At 47.6% G+C, this 24,948-nt stretch overlaps 2 protein-coding genes across 6 annotated transcripts in view; one reads left to right on the top strand and one right to left on the bottom strand.

The window, feature by feature from the left end:
* Window positions 1-2,091, bottom strand: part of OMA1 (OMA1 zinc metallopeptidase) — a 52,015-nt gene extending 49,924 nt beyond the window's left edge. The window contains exon 1 of one of the 4 annotated variants that reach the window (XM_077278559.1): window positions 1,956-2,091. Coding sequence is in view for 1 of the 4 variants with exons in the window: in XM_077278556.1 (XP_077134671.1) it covers window positions 2,002-2,063 (62 nt within the window). In the remaining 3 variants the exon portion in view is untranslated. Of the gene's footprint in view, window positions 1-1,697 lie in introns of all 4 variants that reach the window. The other 3 variants (XM_077278558.1, XM_077278556.1, XM_077278557.1) reach the window with 3 other exon arrangements.
* On the top strand, window positions 2,048-24,948 carry MYSM1 (Myb like, SWIRM and MPN domains 1). 2 transcript variants are annotated; one of them, XM_077278554.1, is made up of 20 exons: window positions 2,048-2,223; window positions 3,341-3,419; window positions 4,000-4,070; window positions 4,313-4,390; window positions 5,112-5,141; window positions 5,235-5,313; window positions 5,608-5,706; window positions 5,813-6,441; window positions 6,573-6,703; window positions 6,782-6,885; window positions 10,748-10,825; window positions 11,673-11,755; window positions 11,907-11,961; window positions 12,294-12,344; window positions 12,429-12,503; window positions 14,407-14,595; window positions 14,806-14,938; window positions 15,732-15,837; window positions 22,352-22,409; window positions 22,738-24,948. In XM_077278554.1, exons 1-20 carry the CDS (start codon window positions 2,048-2,050, stop codon window positions 22,900-22,902), a joined length of 2,469 nt encoding a protein of 822 aa, XP_077134669.1. In that variant the 3' UTR covers window positions 22,903-24,948. The 2 variants fall into 2 exon arrangements, with proteins under 2 accessions (XP_077134669.1, XP_077134670.1); XM_077278555.1 differs by lacking the exon at window positions 2,048-2,223 and adding an exon at window positions 2,361-2,470.

The raw sequence follows: 24,948 nt of genomic DNA, 5'->3' as shown, positions 1-24,948 counted from the left end.
CCTGGGCATGTGTATGTGTGATATTTCACCCATAATCCCCATACAGATCAATAGATATACCCATATTCCTATCAGAAGTAGATGAAGTATGTTCCTGGGCATGTGTATGTGTGATATTTCACCCATAATCCCCATACAGATCAATAGATATACCCATATTCCTATCAGAAGTAGATGAAGTATGTTCCTGGGCATGTGTATGTGTGATATTTCACCCATAATCCCCATACAGATCAATAGATATACCCATATTCCTATCAGAAGTAGATGAAGTATGTTCCTGAGCATGTGTATGTGTGATATTTCACCCATAATCCTTATACAGATCAATAGATATACCCATATTCCTATCAGAAGTAGATGAAGTATGTTCCTGAGCATGTGTATGTGTGATATTTCACCCATAATCCCCATACAGATCAATAGATATACCCATATTCCTATCAGAAGTAGATGAAGTATGTTCCTGGGCATGTGTATTTGTGATATTTTACCCATAATCCCCATACAGATCAATAGATATACCCATATTCCTATCAGAAGTAGATGAAGTATGTTCCTGGGCATGTGTATTTGGGATATTTCACCCATAATCCCCATACAGATCAATAATTATACCCATATTCCTATCAGAAGTAGATGAAGTATGTTCCTGGGCATGTGTATTTGGGATATTTCACCCATAATCCCCATACAGATCAATAGATATACCCATATTCCTATCAGAAGTAGATGAAGTATGTTCCTGGGCATGTGTATTTGGGATATTTCACCCATAATCCCCATACAGAACAATAGATATACCCATATTCCTATCAGAAGTAGATGAAGTATGTTCCTGGGCATGTGTATGTGTGATATTTCACCCATAATCCCCATACAGAACAATAGATATACCCATATTCCTATCAGAAGTAGATGAAGTATGTTCCTGGGCATGTGTATGTGTGATATTTCACCCATAATCCCCATACAGATCAATAGATATACCCATATTCCTATGAGATGTTGATGAGATATATCACCAGGCGTGTGTAACCCGATATTCTACACATAATCCCATATAGTTACAATCTTATTTCCCTGGTTCTATTATTAAACTTTAATCCAGCCCTGTGGATGTTCTGATTCATTTAAGTATTTCCATTGAATTCCCTTCTTGCTATATTACAAGAAGTCATTTCCTGGTCTGCATTTGTAAAATGTGCTGCCATCTAGTGGTCGAGTCTAGTATTGCAGCCCATCATCCCATCATCCCATCATCCCAATATGCAGTTTAGTCCGTCCCAATAAACAGTGATCAAAACGTATTTATCACAAAATGGAACCAACAGGAACAAAGCTCGGAGCGGAAAATGAGCCCTCGCACAGGTCCATAGAGGGACTTAAAAAAAACAAAACATTTTTTTTTAAATTGTTTTTACCTAGTTCACAATTTTTTTTATTTTTTTTTTAAATCGTTAAAATAAAATAATAATAAAAACTGTACAGGGTCTTAATCTCCGCACAGATCTGGAGACTCAGGGACATTACACTTTATATAAGGGGGCAGACAGTGTGGCCCCAACTCTCCCATACACCAGGCATGGCTCTGACTGGCAGGGCATGCTGAGGTTTGTAGTTCCACAACTTCCTACATTCTACAGCTGTCACAGAAGCCCCTCCCCCATCACAATGACTCTGACCCCCCCACTCACCACAGCCAAGAGGGACAAGTCTCAGGGTCACGGCCAGTCACAGCCAAATCCTCCCATTTACTGTCCGTCCACCTCTACACCGGCCAAGGACGGGTGAGACGTGTGACAGACTCCTCACAGCCCGGGGGAGCAGCCGCTGTCACGTGGGGGTCACAACGCCGCCATCTTGGTGCACCCACATCAACCACGGAGAGTCTGTCTAGGCCACGTTTTCAAATATTATTCCAAGTATATAGAGGAGAAATAAGAAATAATCACCCGAAAAGAAGTCCGGTGTTGCAAAAAAAAATTTTTGTGGGTTTACCAACAACATGGTCGCTTTCTCTTCGCCTTCTGACGCAAACGTATCAATGAGAGGAGGAACATGGCGCATGGAGGGAATCGGTGAGGGAGTACCAATGTGGCTCCCGGGGAAGCTTATTGGCTGCCGCCCTATGACGTCAACAGAGGCCGTTGGAGGAGCAGACAAGATGGCGGAGGAGGCGGATGTGGACATAGAGGGAGATGTGACTGAGTCGTGCAGGGGGTGAGGAGATGTGATGGTGACTGTGGGGTGTGGGCGGCAGAGCTGGCTCTCTACGGGACCTGTGTTATTTCACAGCACTCTTATATCCGAGTACTGGCGGAAGAGCCGACAATCAGATCAATAGCTGCACTCCACATCATTGCTGCAGTGTGATTGCTAGTACTTCACGACCAATGCTTTCTGTCAGTGAATGAGCACATGATTGTTTCCATTTATAAGCTAAACGCCATTACTGGCACAGCTGGAGGTTTGTTACAATGTGTCAGTATATAGACAATCCTCTGTGAGCTGCACACAGCCTCCCCCTGTCCTGATAGTTTGTTACAATGTGTCAGTATAGACAATCCTCTGTGAGCTGCACACAGCCTCCCCTGTCCTGATAGTCTGTTACAATGTGTCAGTATATAGACAATCCTCTGTGAGCTGCACACAGCCTCCCCTGTCCTGATAGTTTGTTACAATGTGTCAGTATAGACAATCCTCTGTGAGCTGCACACAGCCTCCCCTGTCCTGATAGTCTGTTACAATGTGTCAGTATATAGACAATCCTCTGTGAGCTGCACACAGCCTCCCCTGTCCTGATAGTCTGTTACAATGTGTCAGTATATAGACAATCCTCTGTGAGCTGCACACAGCCTCCCCTGTCCTGATAGTCTGTTACAATGTGTCAGTATAGACAATCCTCTGTGAGCTGCACACAGCCTCCCCCTGTCCTGATAGTCTGTTACAATGTGTCAGTATAGACAATCCTCTGTGAGCTGCACACAGCCTCCCCTGTCCTGATAGTTTGTTACAATGTGTCAGTATAGACAATCCTCTGTGAGCTGCACACAGCCTCCCCCTGTCCTGATAGTCTGTTACAATGTGTCAGTATATAGACAATCCTCTGTGAGCTGCACACAGCCTCCCCTGTCCTGATAGTCTGTTACAATGTGTCAGTATATAGACAATCCTCTGTGAGCTGCACACAGCCTCCCCCTGTCCTGATAGTTTGTTACAATGTGTCAGTATAGACAATCCTCTGTGAGGGGGGGACATCAGTCATCATGAATCCCGCCAGGCGTATTAGGGATTGTCATATTTAGAGTCTGTGTCACTGATCCTGTGTCTCCTGCAGAAACCACGAAAGTCTGAGCTCAGCGATCACCACAGGTCCTGACCCAGACCCCGCATGGAGGCGAGAAGACCTCCTGACTGTGAGTATCCGGCTGCCCCTCGCCAATCTTATGCCTACATGTATATGTGTCACATATCTGCGCCACCATTTGCCGTCTTTGCTTTTTTGCCCCCACAAACCTGAAACTAAAAATTAAACAGCAACCACAAGACGGATTTCATCACCAGGTATCATTGTAATCAGTATAACGGCATCGGCCTGACACTGTCTGTAGGTTACTAAGCACAATCCTGCTGACAGGTTCGCTTTAAGTCCTCCCCCAAGGGTACAATGCTTATGTAGTCTTAAAGGGGTTGTCTGTCCTTGGGGTACAAGTGTGCAGTCGCTCTGTGCGCGGGCAGTCGCTCTGTGCGCGGGCAGTCGCTCTGTGCGCGGGCAGTCGCTCTGTGCGCGGGCAGTCGCTCTGCGCGCGGGCAGTCGCTCTGCGCGCGGGCAGTCGCTCTGTGACTGCAGACTTTTAAATTTTCATATCAAGCACTCTATAGACTTGTACGCTAAGACCAGACAAGCCCTTTATAGGGTTAATCTGTAGTAATTGGAGCTTTTTTTTTTTACCTTTTCAGTAGTAAATTGATCCTTGATCTTTTTTCCTTTTCCAGCCGTGGACCCTGGACAGCACAATCAGCGCTGAGAACCGCGCCGTCATAGAGAAGATGCTGCTAGAAGAGGAGTATCCTTTATCTGTTGCTCCTGAGCAATTCTGAATTATTGGACGGATATAGAAAACTAGAAAAGCGACTCATAAGAGTTCAAATGTTTGCAGAAAATCTGCTTTTGTTGGTGATTTTCCGTCCTGCCGGCCCCTTCTCTTGTGTGCGTTCTGTGCCGGATTATCAGGTTCAGATGATTGGATTCTGGATTGCCGGCACTGCGCTGACGTATTGGATTTCTATTTTCCTTAGCTTCTCCCAGATATTATTTCCCTACTAAGCCGCCTGCAGCCAAGTTCTGGTCTGAAGCTAAAGATGGAGACAAACCCTGCATCAAAAGGTGGAGTGTGGATTTCACATCTTTTACAATCATTAATGTGGCCGTGAACCTTAAAGGGTTTGTCCACTGCTTAAATATTGATGCATAAGTCATCGATACCAGATCGGTGGGGGTCCGAGACCCTGTAGATCAGCTGCTTCAGCTCCAGCGGCGACACGTAAACACTGTATGGAGCTGGAACAGCACAGCACCATGTAGTGGCCACTGCCTGGTAATGCAGTTCAGCTCCTATTGAAGTGAATGTGATCTGAGCTGCAGTACCTGAGAGTGACCACTACAGGATGTATGGTGCTGCACTTTCCCTTCTCTGTACACTGTTCACATTCGGCTGGAGCTGGTAACAGCTCATCCCGGGTGCCGGGGTCTGGTCCCAACGATCAGACATTGATGACCTGACCCTTTAAATATTGAACATTTATTTCATATCCTCCCCTTATGTGTCTCTCTCCATTGACTTTATATGGACCCCCTATCCCAGGGTCCTGTCTCCCCGATCTCGGAGGCAGATGGGGTGTAAGGTTATGGGTGATCGGAGGAATCTAGAACATGATCAGTAATATCTCCCAACATTTCCACATTCATTCTACAACCTGTGGTAATATCTGACATGACTGCTCACACCAGTCGGACCCCCACTCGTGGGACAATGATGCTGGCTCCTGGTGACTTGCCCCCGATATCTGGTGCTTAGGTATAACATACAATGTCTTCTTTCCTACAGGAGTCCGCAGAAGAAAGCGACGCGAGTCCCGTAAGTAGTGATAGTGCGTTTGGCTCTTGTAATGGGAAAATGAGGCCTGCGCAGTGTTTTTCACGCAGATCTTTTCTTGCGGTTCCTTTCTAGGGCCAGATCCCCATCTAAGTCCGGCAGCAGCTCCGTGAAGTGGAGTGCGGAGGAAAAGGATCTGTTCGAGCAAGGACTGGTGAGCGCTATGGCGACTTCTCATCTTTTGTACCTGTAATCGGTGGCTTATTGCATGTCTGTCCTCGACCTGTGGCGGCCACCCTGATATGGATGGGGCACGTCTGATGAGGATGGGTTGGGGAAGGGGCGGCCTGTCTAATGAAGGTGGGTCAGGATGGTTGTAGTAGTCTACCTACTCTTTGCAGTTTTGTTCCAATGGTCTAGAGAAAAATGGATTCCGCCCCCCCACCACCAACCTCTTGTCATTCACAAGCTCTTAGGAATTTTTATTGTTTCTCCATCTTTCCTCTAGGCCAAGTTTGGCAGACGTTGGACCAGCATTGCCAGACTGATCGGGAGCCGCACCGTGCTACAAGTGAAGAGCTACGCCAGGCAATACTACAAGAATAAGGTCCGTGCCCGCTCTGTAGTGTGGCGGCGGTCGTCTTACTGGGGCTGCGCTTCCTTTTGCACATCTATTACCATGGCTGACGGTGACGCTTGTTGTATTTGTGCAGTGTAAAGTGGAAGATGGAGAGAAAGATTCCAAGATGGGTTCTCCTTTTCTTAATCTTCTCGGTCTGGAGGATCCCAGAGGGGATGAGCTGTCCGCGTTTCGAGGTCGAGCCGACCCCAATCTCAATGCTGTAAAGATCGAGACGTTATCGGATGATGAAGAAATCGATATAACGGACGAGCTGCAGGAGGAGCCGGCTGATATTGGGGACCCTCACTACCCACGAGAGACTCCAACAGAGGACGTGGAGCATATAGCCACTGAGCAGGGAGAGGGGCCAAGGACTGACGGCTTGTGTCAGGCGACAGGCCATGATGGCGGCTCTCCCCATGTGTCTGTGACCCACCACGACACTCCGGTTTACAGTCCCCAGCAGGAAGCACCAAGTCCTGAGGATCCACGTGCCCCAGACCAGAACGCCTGTCCTCCCCCATTACCTTCTCCTCCACCCTGTGAGCAGGAACAGCAGGAGGAAGAGGACGAGCTGAGACCTCCAGAGCAAGAAGTGGAAATCGAGCGAGAGTTTATATCGGAGGAAGAAAAGCAGGCCATCTCTGAATTCTTCGAGGGCCGGCAAGCGAAAACTCCAGAGCGATATCTTCGGATCCGTAATTACATCTTGGAGCAATGGTAACATATGAGTAATGGGGCCGCACCACCGTCCTCTGCAGAATTTCCTTAAAATGCAACCTGTCCTCTTACAATGGCTGGCCCGAGGCTGCACTATTTATTATTATTTTAATTTTTTTTTTCAACCACAGGAAAAATTGTAAACCAAATTATCTAAACAAAACGTCGGTGCGTCCGGGGCTGAAGAACTGCGGCGATGTGAACTGTATCGGGCGCATCCACACCTACCTGGAATTAATTGGCGCCATTAACTTCGGCTCCGGTAAGTCACCAGACGTCGCATTTGTATTTGGCAATTCAACGTGATTTCCAGTTTGCTGAGCTTTATGTAAATTTCCAGAGCAAGCCGTCTACAACCGGCCGCGACCCGTGGACAGAAGCAAGTGTAAAATGGGGAAGGACGCGCTGGAAGCCTACGAGTTGGCTCATCGCCTGCAGTCTATGGTACCATGACTATCCTGTATTTTAGCTGCATTGAGAATGCAGCTCTAGTTGTGACTGGAGCACAATCTGATATATTATGGCGCAGTATGTGGCAGTCGCTGATAACCTCAACAAAAACTATTAAAAGTCAGCAGATTCGAACAGCAGCCAATTTGGATCTATTGTGTGATGGATCCATTATAGCGTTTTAAATGGAAGCCACGGCACCACGCGAGCTTAGCCTTACTCAAACTGCAGATAAGTTGCTTGCAAGTCTATGGCAAGCGAGCAGGAACAGTAATGCTAGGACTATAGGGAGCGAGCAGGAACAGTAATGCTAGGACTATAGGGAGCGAGCAGGAACAGTAATGATAGGAGTATAGGGAGCGAGCAGGAACAGTAATGCTAGGACTATAGGGAGAGAGCAGGAACAGTAATGCTAGGACTATAGGGAGCGAGCAGGAACAGTAATGATAGGAGTATAGGGAGCGAGCAGGAACAGTAATGATAGGAGTATAGGGAGCGAGCAGGAACAGTAATGCTAGGACTATAGGGAGCGAGCAGGAGCAGTAATGCTAGGACTATAGGGAGCGAGCAGGAACAGTAATGCTAGGACTATAGGGAGCGAGCAGGAACAGTATTGCTAGGACTATAGGGAGGGAGCAGGAACAATAATGCTAGGACTATAGGGAGCGAGCAGGAACAGTATTGCTAGGACTATAGGGAGAGAGCAGGAACAGTAATGCTAGGACTATAGGGAGCGAGCAGGAACAGTAATGCTAGGACTATAGGGAGCGAGCAGGAACAGTAATGCTAGGACTATAGGGAGGGAGCAGGAACAGTAATGCTAGGACTATAGGGAGCGAGCAGGAACAGTAATGCTAGGATTATAGGGAGCGAGCAGGAACAGTAATGCTAGGATTATAGGGAGCGAGCAGGAACAGTAATGCTAGGACTATAGGGAGCGAGCAGGAACAGTAATGCTAGGACTATAGGGAGCGAGCAGGAACAGTAATGCTAGGACTATAGGGAGGGAGCAGGAACAGTAATGCTAGGACTATAAGGAGCGAGCAGGAACAGTAATGCTAGGACTATAGGGAGCGAGCAGGAACAGTAATGCTAGGACTATAGGGAGCGAGCAGGAACAGTAATGCTAGGACTATAGGGAGCGAGCAGGAGCAGTAATGCTAGGACTATAGGGAGCGAGCAGGAGCAGTAATGCTAGGACTATAGGGAGGGAGCAGGAACAGTAATGCTAGGACTATAGGGAGCGAGCAGGAACAGTAATGATAGGAGTAAAGGGAGCGAGCAGGAACAGTAATGCTAGGATTATAGGGAGCGAGCAGGAACAGTAACTCCTCACTGCATCGCACCACAGTACAAGTAAGTGGGGTCCGCCAAGGGGGCTGTCAAAATAGTTGGACCCAGTTTCTCATTGCAATGTGACCCCATTCTCTTGTATTGTTGCGATGCAGTGGTCTTTGGTCGCACGGCCCACCTCGCAGCCGAAGTTGCCATGAAACATCACGACTCTGGTCACAGTACGACACATACGAAATCGCTAGGCTGCAATCCCAGTGTCACGTGACACATCGCTGCATTGCCCAATCCTTAATGCAGCTTTGGATGTGACTGGAGCAGAAGAGATGATTGCCGATCGTTAATCTACAGATTTGGCGCTTTCTCTTCCACCTGCACCTTTGGATATTTTCCGTATTGCGAGTAGAGACGAGCTGAACTTTGGCGACTTTCTTCCCAGCAGCGCAGTTTTGCAGCTGCCGTCTTTATTGCTTTTTCGGTGTTAATTCTCCCAGCGCCCGCCGGGTCATGTTTATGTGCCGGGCGTCACTGCTGCTCTGTCTCGCGGCTTTGGAGAGAAAATGAAGCCAGTTTCATGCAATTTACACAAAATCAATGGAGATTAAAGGATGTTTTACTGTTTTTCCTCGGGAACAAACACATTTCTTATTTATATGGGCGGTGACGGAGCCAGAGCGCCTTTTATGTGGACCTTGAGAGTTTTCAGGCCGAGTCGCCGCCGCAGCCAGGAATTACTGCGATATTGCAGCAGGGAGCAGGTACTAAAGCTGCGAGAGCTGTAATACCGCGCACCGGCGGCGGCGTGCTCCCGTAGGCGCTCCGCGTGCTCCCGTAGGCGCTCCGCGTGCTCTCCTCACAGGCTCTGCGGACTTAACCCCTTATGGAAGCAGCGCGTCTGCCCAGCACTGCAATGGGAGATTTCCATAAGTGCTTTACATGACTGAGGGGCTTTTAGTTGTCGTGAGGAGTTGTAGTGTTCAATATCACCATTTTGGGTACATAAACCTTAGTGCTCACACATCCCCTCGGCTTTCAGATAACTTGTTCTCATCAGATAGAAAATGTGATAAAAAGACAATCTGCAAATCCCTAAATACATAAATCATGTTTTTATCCCCCAAAATCACTCCAGTGGTCTCCCTTTTATGCACTGCACTGCCTGGGGCAAGATTAATCCGTCTCTAGCTGCAGAGATTACAAAGGGGTACATGGACTGGGGGCAGGGCTTTGTCGCTCTGCGGGGGCGGGGCTTTGACACTATAGGGTGGGGCTTTGTCGCTCTGTGGGGGTGGAGTGGTTCTTTTTTGCTCTACGTGGGGTGGAGCTTGGAGTAAGGGCACGGCTTTGTCTTTACAGTGAGTGGGGGCACGGCTTTGTCTTTACAGTGAGTGGGGGCACGGCTTTGTCTTTACAGTGAGTGGGGGCACGGCTTTGTCTTTACAGTGAGTGGGGGCGGGGCTTTGTCTTTACAGTGAGTGGGGGCGGGGCTTTGTCTTTACAGTGAGTGGGGGCACGGCTTTGTCTTTACAGTGAGTGGGGGCGGGGCCTTGTCTTTACAGTGAGTGGGGGCGGGGCCTTGTCTTTACAGTGAGTGGGGGCGGGGCCTTGTCTTTACAGTGAGTGGGGGCGGGGCCTTGTCTTTACAGTGAGTGGGGGGCACGGCTTTGTCTTTACAGTGAGTGGGGGGCACGGCTTTGTCTTTACAGTGAGTGGGGGGCGGGGCTTTGTCTTTACAGTGACTGGGGGCACGGCTTTGTCTTTACAGTGAGTGGGGGCGGGGCTTTGTCTTTACAGTGAGTGGGAGGCGGGGCCTTGTCCCTCTGCTCCTGTTCTCTTGCTTATCAATCTGCATTCAGGCAGGACAGAGGCAGCTTTTTTTTTTTTTTTTTTTTTTTTTTTAGTTTACAGTAAACAGTTTTGTACAGTGGTAGGTGCAATGGATGCTGTGAAATGAAGGGACGTTCTTGAACCTATAGTACTGACAGAATGCTAATTAAGAGAAACCATCCACTATAAAAGAGTGGATGGAAAGTTATATGACATGATTAGTGGGACAGATCCTGGACATATTACACCAAAATTTGCACCAAAAGTACGTTTCACTTGGGAATGAGCAACAGTTCCAGACCTTTCTACATATTTTATCTGAAAGGACAGAGACGCTATTTTTTTTAAACATTACATATTAGGGGGTAATGCAAAAAAATAAACCGTAACATGTAAGTGAGTAAATGGCTAAGGTGGGAGTTCTGATCTCGGCACAGGGGGCCATCACTGTGCCAGCCGTCCATGGCGCCCATCCTTGGGAGTCATAAATACTTGTGGTGCCAACAGGTTTAGGGAATTTATACTTCTTGTGATGTTTTACTAAGTTCAGGAGACGAAAGGAAACAGTGAGCTCCTGTCCATTTTTGTCTGGACGTCCCCTACAGACGTCCCCGTGGTCTCGGGTCTGGGTTTCTGCTCTCTGATGGTCCCCGGTATAAAGCCTTTGAGATCCCCGGCCAGAACTTCAGGGCTTCTTACTCATCAATAACAAGTGTCTTTCTTCCTTTTATACCAGCGCACCAGAAGAAGACGCGTCCGAGACCCCTGGGGAAACTGGTGTGATGCCAGAGACCTGGAAGGACAGACTTTTGAGGTCGGTGGGTGCGAGGTTTTCACATTGATCTCTGCTGATTGATTTAATGCCACATCCTTATAGATGGTCAGTTACACTTTGCCGATACAAAGCTCCAAACCCTCTGCATAGACGTTTGAGGTGAAGGTGTTGTCCCATGCTCATTAATGGTTAATTGCAAAGTGCTCGTTAAAAACAAGCAACTTTCCTCTTATTCAAAGTCCTCTGGACCATAGGGATCTTTAATGCTTTAGTTTACAACTCGTTGCCCTAGTTACCGGCTACCTCTGCTGTCCATCATAAGTGGTCGGTTTCTTAAGAAAGAAGTGCGTATTTGCAAGCTGTGTGCTATGGAGCTGGGAGGCTCGGCCACAAAGTTGGCGCAGATCACTGGATCCAGCCAGATATGGTCGCCCTGTGCTCCTCCAAAGCCGCAGGATCGGCGAGGGTACAGATCCGACCAGCGGCGCAACCGTGTCCCTGGTCAGAGCTGTGAACCTTCAGGAGCGCATCTCATGAAAGTGAGGAACCTGGAGGCAGAGGGGCAGTGCAGTCTTGAGGAATGAAGCCACCACTAGGGGGAGCTCTGTGTGTACTGTGTATACATAGACCTCATTAATAGCACAATATACGGTAATAAAGCCGGTAACACCTCTGTCATCACATCCAATCCCTGTAATCGGGGCCGGAGCCTGACAAACCGGCATTACAGGGTTAATTTATTATGCCAGAGGGCTGTGGTGTAACTAAGCGGGTGGGGGACCCCAGCACAGTTCTTGGTGCTGGGCCTGGGAGAGTGTCCCCCCTGTAGTTATGCCCCTGCCAGCGCTGAGTCCACACCGTAATAAGCCATGTTTTCACTTGTCAGCATCTCTCGGCAGAGGAGCTAGCAATCAGACGGGAAAAGATGAAACAGTCAAAGTGCCACAAAGGATCAAGACCATCCAAGAGGTAAGGAGGCATTCAGATCTTTATCCTAGAGGGCTTGTTTAACCATTTTTAATGAGCCCCCCAACACATAAGTCTGCACACGCTACTGCTTTACTCTTTATGGAGCATCATATGAACGACTTGCTTTTAACAATGGTGTCTCCTTTCTCAGCTCCTTCGACCCTTTCCAGTTGATTCCCTGCTCGGACTTCACCGAAGAGAAAAAGGTATGAAGATTTTGTATTGGAGTCATGTCAGGTAGTTATTGCCTACAGCCGCCACTAGGGGGAGCTCACTGCATACAGCTTTATTACTGAGCCTACCAGGGGCTGTTTAGGTCTGATTGCAGAGAGCTCCCTCTAGTGATGACTGGAGGCATGGCGCTGTGAATGGGCGCAAAGGAATTAGTGAGATAATCGGATCTGAGCTCCTTATAGAGACACAGTAATTAGTCAGGCTGGAATTTTAGCCTTGTTTTGATTTGCAGAAATTAATAATCTAAAATTTTCCAAAACCACACATCTATTTTTTTTTTTTTTTCCTTCACTTATGTTTGTAGGCGCCATTTCACGTTAAAGTATCAGCGGAGGCCATGTTGATTTTAGATTTGGTAAGTGATATAAGAAAATTAAGGTTAAAACTGCAGCTGTATGGGACTGAATGACTGATATATATGGACTTCTCTGTCTTGCAGCACGCTCACGTGTCCATGGCGGAAGTCATCGGCCTGTTAGGTGGGAGATATTCAGAAGCCGAGCGTATTGTAGAAGTAAGAACTATAAATGTGTGTGTGTTTTTAGATTCTGATCCTGATCTTTTATTATTCAGTCTCCACACACATCCAGAGCTGCATTCAAATTTTTGGACTTCATCCCTTCTTGCTGTTGCCCCCTGCTGCTTACGTCTGGCACTGCAGTGTAGGAGACCGTTGCTGTCCCGCGTGCTTCACCGTCACTCTGATTTTGAGCAGAGGACTGCAGAATTATAAATGCAGCTTTGGTTGTTACTGGAGGATAAGACCTAATTAAACTTCACGAGTACATGACAATTAACCCCTTCCTGACTCAGGATGGACCCGAGCCTATGGCATGCATGACGGGTGCCGGCTGCACTATGCAGCCATCACCTTTCGCTAGCAGCGTCCAGAGCTGAGCTCCCCTGTTCTCTGCTGTTTAAAGGGACACTGTCACCCCCTCCAGCCGTTATAAACTAAAAGAGCCACCTTGTGCAGCATTAATGCTGCATTCTAACAAGGTGGCTCTTTTAGTTTTAGGTTCAAGTATACCCAAAATAAAGCGTTTTGATACTTAGCCACAATACCGGTCTTTATCCAGGGAGGCGGGTCCTCACTCCCCAGCTTGAACCGCTACTCTGCCGTCACTCACATCTTCAGGGTCTTTCGGCGCCGCCCCCTCAGCGCTGTTTACGTTTCAAAACTGGCGCCTGCGCTGTGTACTACTGTGCTGCGCAGGCGCAGAGAGCTCTGGCCGTCTGACGTCCCAGCCAGGCTTGCAGACTGCACCTGTGCGGGCAGTGCGGCCACCCACCTTTGGAATCCCCGCCCCGCAGGGTATTATGCAGAGTGCGGGGCTGGGATTCACAAGCAGGGCGGCCGCACAGGCGCAGTCTGCAAGCCTGGCTGGGACGTCAGACGGCCAGAGCTCTCTGCGCCTGCGCAGCACAGTAGTACACAGCGCAGGCGCCGGTTTTGAAACGTAAACAGCGCTGAGGGGGCGGCGCCGAAAGACCCTGAAGATGTGAGTGACGGCAGAGTAGCGGTTCAAGCTGGGGAGTGAGGACCCGCCTCCCTGGATAAAGAACGGTATTGTGGCTAAGTATCAAAACGCTTTATTTTGGGTATACTTGAACCTAAAACTAAAAGAGCCACCTTGTTAGAATGCAGCATTACTGCTGCACAAGGTGGCTCTTTTAGTTTATAACGGCTGGAGGGGGTGACAGTGGCCCTTTAAATGATTGACAGCAGCATTTAAATGGTTCCGATCATATATACTGAAGTATTGCAATATATATTACAAGCAAATTCAAGTCTCCTAATGGGACTAAAAAAAAAAAATATTCACAAAAAATACATTTATTTTAAATTAGAATATTTGGTATTGCAACATTCATAAACGTTCGACATATGAAATTAATTTGTACAGTAAATGTGAGCAAAAATCCAAGCTCCAGAAGTGGCTTAATTAGCTGATCTGACTCTAATACATACAAATTTAGCATCGCCGTAATCACTCCGGCTTGGAGAATCGCGTTATCGGGTCGCTCATACCGTACAGTGAATACCATAAAGACAAAACCCAAAAAGCAATGTCAGAATTACACTTATTTTTCACTTTTTGGGGATTTTTTTCCCCTTTTTCAGTACATTATGTGGTAAAGTGAATGGTGTCATTCAAAACTACAACTCGTCCTGCCTCAATAAAAAAACAAAAGACGTTGTGCAGCAACGTAGGGGAAAAAAAGCTGATTGGAAGACAAGAGGGTAAAAACGAAAATGCGAAAGCGACAATTTGCCTGCTCTTGAAGGGGTTAATGTAAAGCAAATATTGAGGTGTTAGATTATAAATCCTGGCACCCACTATTGAGAATTCGGAGTTTTTTGGCCCTGGTATGCCCCCATAGTTCTCTGCAGCGTGCGCTCCCTGTGTTCTCAGATCTGCGCCGCGGAGCCGTGTAACAGTCTCAGCACCGGACTTCAGTGTGAGATGGATCCCGTGTCCCAGACCCAGGCGTCCGAGGCCCTGCACCTGCGCGGCTACAGCGTCATCGGATGGTATCACTCCCACCCGGCATTTGACCCCAACCCTTCACTCCGAGATATCGATACTCAGGCCAAGTACCAGGTGAGAGGAGATCTACTCCTGCATGTAATGCACTAAAAACTGCAGGAGAAAGTGTGTCTGCATGTATAGTATAAAAACCTCCATGCTTTACACTGCAGGCACATTCAGAGAAATAAGGTGGTGGGGGGGTTATAATAAGCACAAAAAGATTGATATGAATTTATTTTTTTTCTCGTCTTCTGAATGCTTTTTATTTTATTCCACATTCAGAGTTATTTTTCTCGGGGTGGAGCAAAGTTTTTGGGGATGATTATAAGTCCGTATAATCGCAGTAATCCCCTGCCGCAGTCCCAGCTCTCCTGCCTGGTGATAAGTGACGATCTCAGCGACGATGGAGCATACAGTAAGTGTTACCGGACCATCACCTGAACATACTGCGCATGTAAACTTCCAACATGATGGGTTAAAAAAAAAAACTTTTCACGTAGAATAAAACTTTTTTTTTGCAGCTTTCAAATATTTTTCATTTCAAGTTTTCACCATTTCAAGATCTCTGCTGATTGTCGGTGAATGAGGGCATTCTCGTTTACTTCCAGAAGCCGACAAGCAGTGCAGACCTAAAAGATCTCAAAGCTGAGGGTTCGTTACAATTGTATACAGTACTGAGCTTCCGAACTTTATACTGATACATTTTTTTCTGCACTGATACACTGTGACGAACCATCAGGGCAGGAATATGATTTGGTGCTGTTGATGGGTTTACTTCACAAAGGATTGAAACAATTGTAACAAACCCTCAGCTGTGAGCAGTAGGAGGTCTAACAAGGTTTCAGCCTCTGGGAATTGTTTCCATTCACTGCCATTTAAGCAGAGCACCTGAAAATAGGACGATGTGTATGGGAGACTGGTAGGTCTCCCTGTAGGCGATGCCAGAGGACAGAGGGATCATAAATCCCAGGAGATAAGCCACAGCCAGAGGCACCTGACAGCAGCTTACTACATTTTTGCACATGCATGATCGGCTGAACTGAGCGTGCATGTGTATGGGGAGGTCAGATGAGAGAGCTGTCAGCCATAATCCTGCTTGCTGTCATTGAATGGGACCAGTACCCATATGTTAACAATGACTAGGGCTGGTTGTAATATTTTATTTTTTGGTGGTTCTTTCACCGCTGATCACATCTCCGTTTTTGTAGGAATACCGTACAGGTTTGATGTAGAAAATTTACCCGGGAAACCTCGCTGGGAAATCGTGTTTGAGAAGACGAGGTGGATCATTGAGAAGTATCGACATTCCCACAGGTAAGAGATGCCGCCCTGTGCCCGCTGATGGGGAGGTCAGTGGGTATTAGGCGTGACACTGGTGGGGATATGGGCCGCCTTATTAGATAACCTTACAGCTGTCATTGTAGAGGTAATGCCCCCCGTGTCCTGCAGAGGCGCTGTTCAGACTAGTGCTTTTTCCTTAGACATTTCCGGCAGAACTTAAAGGGGTTTTTCCAGCTGCAGGAACAATACAATGCTCAGTACCTGGTGCAGGGAACTGCCGCGTCGCTCTATTCAAGTAGATGCAGCTCCCTGTACAGCAGACTGTCCTGCCACTAACAAGGGCTGCAGCGCCACAACAGAGGAGAATAACCCTATAATGTCTGGGCATTAAGCAGATCGGACACCCCCAATATGGCTGACTTACAGGGGAGTACCTTTGCAGGACGCCTAAAATTCTGAAGGCCTCTCACAGGGGACCTTTATTCCCAATTTCTCTAGTAACCCCCCACGACAGCACACCTGGAGGATGTTACCCCTTTCCTAATAGGGACAGGAAGTGACAAGAGGTTAAATAACCCCTCCCTCATCCTCCCCTCAGTGTTCTTTCCTGTCCCTACTAGGGATGAAGAGGTCATCCCAGGTGCACTGTGCCGGCAGCGGTCACCGGGGGGAATACAGATAATTTGGCCGGGCAGCTGGGATCAGACTTACGTCCATTCCCTGTCGCTGCTCCCGTCTCCTCCGACTCGGGACTCTTCTCCGCCGCCATTCCGCGCCTGCGGGTAAGGTCTGGGGCGTTCTTCGGCTGGAGGCCTCTCGGAGCTCTCCAGCCCTTCTCCTCCTCCGTACCACACGCGCGTGTAGGTACTTCCGGTCTGAAGCCGGCGGCCGGATATGACGTCAGACGCCGGCCGGCTTCTCTGAATCAGGAAGTTCCTCGTGCGTTCCAGCCAGGAACGCTAGGCAGATTGCATGGAAGACGTCGGCGTTTTCCCCCCACGTACTTCCGGACACCGGAGGAGGAGGTCCTCATGCAGGAGGACAGGTGCTGCGTCCGGTCGCCTATATATTCAGGCCCTGGACAGGAAGACATCGCAGGTAGGACCACTGTGTGGTGAAGACTATGGAAATGTCTGCTTCCTCGCGCTCTGCACCTGCAGAACACAGCACCATCCCGGCCCCAGTGAGTAGTCTGGCCCCGGTTGTCCACTCCCTGATGTGGGTTGTAGTCTTATGATTCCTTCTCCCCTTCCTTTTTAGGGGGACAGGGAATCCACATCAGGAAGTAAAACAAAAACGACCTGCAAATGCGCAGTTTGTATGAAGAAGCTATCCTCTTCATACAAGAAATCATTGTGCAAGGAATGCACAGACAAAATTGTCAGCGAGGAACGGCCATCCCTGATAGAGGAGATTAAAACCTTAATCCAGCAGGAGATTAAAACATCTCTGGCCACTCTTTCCCAACCTACACCATCTCCTAGTGCCCCTCCTGAGGCTAAGAAAAGAAAACTCAATCCACAGGAGGAAGAGCAGGAGGACTCTCAGGGAGAGACGTCGGACGAACCCCCAGAGGAAGGTGAATTATCCCTGGACTCTGAAACTGTCCAGCAAGAGAGATACTACTTCTCTTCATCTGATATAGAAGAACTCCTTACGGCTGTAAGGAAAACTATGGAGGTTGAGGAAGAAAAGACGGCCCAGTCGGTGCAAGAAGAGATGTTTGGAGGACTTCGTTCTAGGAAGCGTCAGGTATTTCCTATTCACCAAAACATCCGAGATTTAGTTCTGGACGAGTGGGAATCCCCAGAAAAGAAGCTGACTACTCCAGCAGAAATTAAAGACAGATTTCCTGTGGATGCCGAAACAGCGTCATGCTGGTCAGAAATCCCAAAAGTGGACGTCCAGATTGCCAGAGTAGCCAAGAAGACCACGCTACCGTTCGAGGATGCCTCTCAACTAAGAGACCCTCTGGAACGTAAGATGGACGGACTACTAAGGAAATCGTGGGAAACGTCAGCATCTTTACTGAACATCAATTCAGTATCCACTTGCGTAGCTAGATCTATGCATCGCTGGCTGGGGCAGCTAGAGGAGCACTTATCCTCAGGTACTCCGAGAGAAGATATTCTGGCCTCCTTGCCTATCTTCCAGAAAGCAACAGGCTTTTTAGCAGATGCTTCTGCAGAATCCGTCAGAGTGACGGCGAGATCATCCGCACTGTCAAACTCAGTAAGGCGTGCACTCTGGCTAAGATCCTGGTCTGGGGATATAACTTCCAAGATGAGGCTGTGTTCCATTCCCTTTAAAGGAAAGTATATGTTTGGACCAGCCTTGGATGATCTTTTGGAGAAAGCTTCAGACAAGAAAAAGACCTTACCGGAACCTAGAAACCCTAGAAAAAAACCCTTCCGCGCTCAGCAGGAGCATACCCCTCAATACAGGGGAAAGGGTAAGACAGGTCGCTGGAGCTATCCGAAAGGAGGGAAGGACAGGAATCTTTTTCTTTCACAACCCCAAAACCAGAGAAAGCAATGACGCCGTCATAGTGGGGGGTCGCATTTCGAACTTCCTCCCAGTCTGGCAAAAGATCGGGGTGGATCAGTGGACCTTAAGATTGGTCAAAGAGGGGATGAAAATAGAGTTTACATCATACCCCCAAAAAAGAATGAAAACTACAACATTATCAACACCAAAGCTACAGTCCACCCTGATAGCTGGGATAGAAGATCTCTTAATCAGCAATGTGATCTCCCCAGTCCCAAAAGACGAAAGAAACAAGGGCCATTATTCCAGCCTATTTCTGATAAGGAAACCAAACGGAACCCATCGGATGATAATCAATCTGAAACTGCTGAATCAGTATGTAATCTACAGAAGATTCAGAATGGAGTCCGTCAGATCGACAGTACCCTTAATAGGGCAAGACTTCGTCATGGCAACCATCGACTTACAGGACGCATATTATCACATCCCAGTCCATCCAACCTATCAGAAATTTCTAAGGTTTGCAGTCACCAGAGGAGAAGTTATAGACCACTTCCAGTTCAATGTCCTCCCATTCGGACTATCATCAGCTCCAAGGATCTTTACAAAGGTCATGTCCGAGGTGATGGCGTACATCAGAAGTCGGCAGATATGCATAATCCCATACCTCGACGACCTCTTGGTAGTGGGCCCCACGGTTCCAATTCTACAGGAACACCTTCAGACAACAGTCCAGATCCTGTCATCCCTGGGTTGGGTGATAAACCCCAAAAAATCGGATATGGTTCCGTCCACAACGAAGATCTTTTTAGGGGTCTTATTAGACTCCCACAGACAAACCTCTTTCTTGCCCGAACAAAAACGGTCCCTGCTTACATCAAGGATAAGAACATTGCGGGACAAGAAGAGAGTATCTCTAAGATGGGCCATGTCGGTTCTAGGTACCATGACATCTTGCATCCAGATGGTGGCATGGGCTCAAGCCCACACCAGGATACTTCAGACACATATTCTGTCAAGCTGGGACGGATCCCCAGGTTCTCTAGACAAAAAGATCCAGATACCACCGCATGTAAAATCCTCATTAACATGGTGGCTACAAAAAGAAAATTTAATAAGAGGAGTTCCCTGGTTGCAGGTCCCAGCAGTGACCATAACAGTAGATGCCAGTGGAAAAGGTTGGGGAGCTACGGTAGACCAGCACATATTCCAGGGATTCTGGTCAGCCGAAATAGCACAACAATCCTCGAATTTCAAAGAGCTAAAAGCAGTGGAAGAAGTCCTCAAAGCAGCGGTAACTCTTGTACAAAATTCCCACATAAAAATATACTCAGACAACATGACAACAGTCGCTCACCTTCGCCACCAGGGAAGTACAAGACACGAAGATCTAAAAACAATATCGGCAAGAATATTTTCGTGGGCCGAGGAACATGTTCTCTCCATATCCGCCCTACACATAAAAGGGGAAATAAACGTACAAGCCGACTTCTTGAGCAGAAGAGAGGTCCATCCAGGAGAATGGAGCCTAAACCCGGAAGTCTTTCAGATACTAGTCAAAAGATGGGGTCAGCCAGAAGTAGACTTGTTCGCGAACAGCCAGAACACAAAGGTAAACCAGTTCTTCTCACTAGATCCGATATATCCGGGGTTAGCTGTGGACGCATTGGTCCAGCCATGGACATTCACGCTAGCATACGCGTTCCCGCCATTGCCACTCCTACCAAGAGTCCTGCAGAAGATAAGGGCAGAAAAACTCAAGGTGATCCTAGTGGCTCCACTTTGGCCCAAAAGAGGTTGGTTTGGGGCCCTCATCAGTCTAAAGATAGATGGGCCAATAGCACTTCCACCGATCAAAGACCTTCTCTACCAGGGGCCAATACTGCATCCAGATCCCGAAAGGCTACACCTAAATGCCTGGCTTCTGAATTCTCAATTTTGAGAACTAGAGGACTATCAAAGAGGGTAATTAAAACATTACAAAAAAGCCGCAAAACGGTTACTAATTCTATTTACCATAAGATCTGGAAGACGTTCATCACATGGTGTGCTCCTGAACAACCTAACCCAGATAAACCAAACCTAGCCAAAATCCTGGATTTTCTACAAGATGGGCTGGAGAAGGGTCTCAGACCCAGCACCCTCAAGGTACAAGTGGCAGCCTTAAGCTCTTATTTTGACCAGTCTTTAGCTGACCATAGATGGGTAAGAAGATTCATGACGGCGGCTTCCCGCATATCTCCAAGACCCATAAATATAGTTCCATCCTGGGACCTGAATATAGTCCTGAAAGGACTTACACTGCCACCATTTGAACCCTTATCTTCCATAACCATGGATAAACTCGCTTGGAAAACCACCTTCCTGGTAGCCATAACAACAGCCAGAAGAGTGGGTGAACTACAAGCCCTGTCAATCAATGAGCCCTACATGAAGATTCTTCAGGACAGGCTTATCCTGCGATTAGACCCATCCTTTCTCCCAAAGGTCGTCTCCGATTTCCACAAATCGCAAGAGATAATTCTTCCATCATTCTATCAAGAACCAAAGAATGAGGAAGAAGAACATTTCCATACTTTGGATGTTCGAAGAATAGTACTCTATTATCTTCATGCATCAGAGAAGATTAGAAAGGATCAAAATCTGTTTGTTCATCTCCTCGGCCAGAATAAAGGGAAGAAGACTTCCAGATCCACAATTGCAAATTCGATCAAAAGAGCAATCCTGGAGGCTTATCAAATTCAGGGCCTTCCACCACCAAGAAAGCTCACAGCCCATTCTACTAGAGCAACAGCTGTCTCCTGGGCCGAGAAAGCCAGTGCTTCCATCGAGCAAATTTGCAGAGCGGCTACGTGGTCCTCGGTCCACACGTTCTCCAAACATTACAGGCTTGACCTGATGTCAAAAGAAGACTTAGCCTTCGGAGAAAAAGTCCTTAGTGCTGTAGTCCCTCCCTAATAATTACTCTTGGGTACTGCTCCAGGTGTGCTGTCGTGGGGGGTTACTAGAGAAAATAGAATTATTCTTACCGTTAATTCGGTTTCTAGTAACCCACCACGACAGCAGGAGTAATCCCTCCCTTTGCTTAATATACGTTCTGAAAAGAATAAATATAATTTGAAGCATTCATTCTCCTGTGGTCCTTTATAATAACACTGAGGGGAGGATGAGGGAGGGGTTATTTAACCTCTTGTCATTTCCTGTCCCTATTAGGAAAGGGGTAACATCCTCCAGGTGTGCTGTCGTGGTGGGTTACTAGAAACCGAATTAACGGTAAGAATAATTCTATTTTCTTCTGTATTTGGAGCAGACACATTTGCCCCGTTACAGGGGTGGACATATAATTTTGCCAAGCTTGATAAGTGCCAGCGAAGACCCCGCAGGTACTGTAACTACCCAATGATCACGTCATCAGCTGGACGGGAGCAGGGAGCTGCGTGGCCACTTCCTAAACTGCTTAGATGGCACTGATATACAGCGGTCAGGAAGGCAGACATGGGAATAATAACGGTCTGCTAACTGCTTAGAGACCCCTAGTCAGATGGGTGGTCCGCAAGAGACTGGATGAGGCCCAGAGGATCAATAGCGGAAGCAGCGTTCTGTCTCCAGTATACAAACCCCCTGACAACTGGCTCCTATAGTACCGCACAGGTAGCACTAATATGAGGGGCCCCGATTGAGGAAACTCTCCCCCAGTAGTTCATTTTCCAAAGTCTTTCAGCTACAGCACAAGCGATGTCTTCCGATCCCATTTCCTTGCATAGAACACTCTCAGCCGCCACTTTTTTTTTTTTTTTTTTTACGCTCCCTTAATTTGCAGGCGGTTAATGGATCCTAATTCAATTTGTGGGTTAATTATTTTTCCTTTTACCGCGTCGTCAGGTGAGAACAGGACATTGATCGCGGGGCGCAGACTTAATGGGATATTGGATTAGTCGTTATATCTCACTTGTTGTAATCGAGCTCGGATCCGCACAGGTGATCGCTGATGGATTGTGTTCCCCGGACTCGGCGACAAGACGCATTTATGAATTATTTTCTTTTTCCCCTTAATATGCAGCAGTGTTCCGATGACCAGACGCTTTCGACAAGACTGCGACCTGACGTGCTTACAGAAGGTGGGTGTTATGCAGCTCTGCCGCCCTGGGATCTCCCAATCTTATACTCCAGTCACAGCCAGAGCTGCATTCATAAAAACTTCTGGCCAGCTGTAACGACTCCAATAACATCCAGAGCTGCATTCAGCAGTGTGTTGGATTGTTCTTTGTGTTTTCACACTCCCTGTAGCTTTGAAGCCATTTTTCCAGAATGCAATCCAAATGAGTATAGTCTATCCACCTGACAAGTGCAGCTTTGGCTGTGACTAGAGAATAAGACCTGATTATTGTACTTTGGTTTCCCATGATATGCATGTTCCTAGATTAACCATCTCCTCTCCGTTTTCAGCTCCTGTTGTGTCTGAGGAGGACGCTGGTCCATTCGGCGTGCACGCTGTTTGCTGATGAATTCCTGAGCAGGATCGAGGATTATTTCCTCAACAGCTGTATAAATATGGCGGATGAGCAGGAGCCAGGGGAAGTGCTGCCCCCCGAGGACACTGGAGGGGAGTGAACTGCGAGGCTCATGGATAATGAACATTCAGACTTTAGATTAACCCTTTATGAACAGTTCATCAATGACTGGAGACCTGGACCCGAGGTCATTCCCCTGGACTTGTGGGGGACCTGGGCTATGAGTTCTCAGTAGGGGGCTTCCCTGTCTATCTCAAGATCTCCTTATATTGTATCCTACAAGGAGGTTCTCTGAAATGCACTTTCACTAAGCGCGTGACGTTCCAGCCGAGACCTATCCAGTCTTATATATATACAACCGCTTGTTATCTCGGCTCCCCCAAAATAAGAGACACCCATGTGCCATCTTTCTTAGTGATGCGAATAGGAGATAAAACAAACGGAAGTGTGCCGGAGGGGAACAGATTCAAGTGTGTGTATATATATGTATATATACAATGCTTCCAAAAAAATAAAGGGAACACTAAAATCCCACATCCTAGATATCACTGAATTAAATATTCCAGTTGTAAATCTTTATTCATTACATAGCGGAATGTGTTGAGAACAATAAAACCTAAAAATTATCAACATAAATCACAACTAATATCCCACGGAGGTCTGGAGTTGGAACGATGCTCAAAATCAAAGTGGAAAATGAAGTTACAGGCTGATCCAGCTTCAGTGGAAATGCCTCAAGACAAGGAAATGATGCTCAGTAGTGTGTGTGGCCTCCACGTGCCTGTATGACCTCCCTACAACGCCTGGGCGTGCTCCTGATGAGGCGGCGGATGGTCTCCTGAGGGATCTCACAGAGCTGGACTAAAGTATCCGCCAACTCCTGGACAGTCTGTGGTACAACATGACGTTGGTGGATAGAGCAAGACATGACGTCCCAGATGTGTTCAATCGGATTCAGGTCTGGGGAACAGGCGGTCCAGTCCATAGCTTCAATGCCTTCATCTTGCAGGACCTGCTGACACACTCCAGCCACATGAGGTCTGGTATTGTCCTGCATTAGGAGGAACCCAGGGCCAACCGCACCAGCATATGGTCTCACAAGAGGTCTGAGGATCTCATCTCGGTACCTAATGGCAGTCAGGCTACCTCTGGCGAGCACATGGAGGGCTGTGCGGCCCTCCAAAGAAATGCCACTCCACACCATTACTGACCCAAAGCCAAACCGGTCATGCTGAAGGATGTTGCAGGCAGCAGATCTCTCTCCACGGTGTCTCCAGACTCTGTCACGTCTGTCACATGTGCTCAGTGTGAACCTGCTTTCATCTGTGAAGAGCACAGGGCTCCAGTGGTGAATTTGCCAATCCTGGTGTTCTGTGGTAAATGCCAAGCGTCCTGCACGGTGTTGGGCTGTGAGCACAACACCCATCTGTGGACGTCAGGCACTCAGACCATCCTCATGGAGTCAGTTTCTAACCATTTGTGCAGACACATCCACATTTGTGACCAGCTGGAGGTCATTTTGCAGGGCTCTGGCAGTGCTCTTCCTGTTCCTCCTGCACAAAGGCTGAGGTAGCGGTCCTGCTGCTGGGTTGTTGCCCTCCTACGGCCCCCTCCACGTCTCCTGGTGTACTGGCCTGTCTCCTGATAGCGCCTCCAGCCTCTGGACACTATGCTGACACACAGCAAACCTTGCCACAGCTCGCATTGATGTGCCATCCTGGATGAGCTGCACTACCTGAGCCACTTGTGTGGGTTGTAGAATCCGTCTCATGCTACCACGAGTGTGAAAGCACAACCAACATTCAAAAGTGACCAAAACATCAGCCAGAAAGCATTGGTACTGAGATGTGGTCTGTGGTCCCCACCTGCAGAACCACTCCTTTATTGAGGGTGTCTTGATAATTGGCAATAATTTCCATCTGTTTATTCCATTTGTACAACAGCGTGTGAAATTGTCAGTGTTGCTTCCTAAGTGGACGGTTTGATTTCACAGAAGTTTGACTTACTTGGAGTTGTATTCTGTTCTTTAAGTGTTCCCTTTATTTTTTTTGAGCTGTGTATATACCGTATATTTTGACGTGTCTATTACAGTGGTTTTCTCTTGATGAAGTTCGAATCATGTTGACCAATAAACCGCAGAAACTGA

This window comes from Ranitomeya variabilis, chromosome 8 (assembly GCF_051348905.1).
Source record: "Ranitomeya variabilis isolate aRanVar5 chromosome 8, aRanVar5.hap1, whole genome shotgun sequence".
Classification (NCBI taxonomy): Eukaryota; Metazoa; Chordata; class Amphibia; order Anura; family Dendrobatidae; genus Ranitomeya; species Ranitomeya variabilis.
Note: the sequence above shows the minus strand (reverse complement) of the source record. Positions and strands in the feature narration are given on the sequence as shown.

Excerpts from the sequence above, each read along its gene's own strand:
- MYSM1 (XM_077278554.1), top strand. The coding sequence starts at position 2,048 with ATGAGAGGAGGAACATGGCGCATGGAGGGAATCGGTGAGGGAGTACCA. Across the intron at positions 3,420-3,999 it reads GGCGAGAAGACCTCCTGACT|CCGTGGACCCTGGACAGCAC; the intron begins GTGAGTATCCGG and ends TTCCTTTTCCAG. Across the intron at positions 10,826-11,672 it reads TGGAAGGACAGACTTTTGAG|CATCTCTCGGCAGAGGAGCT; the intron begins GTCGGTGGGTGC and ends TTCACTTGTCAG.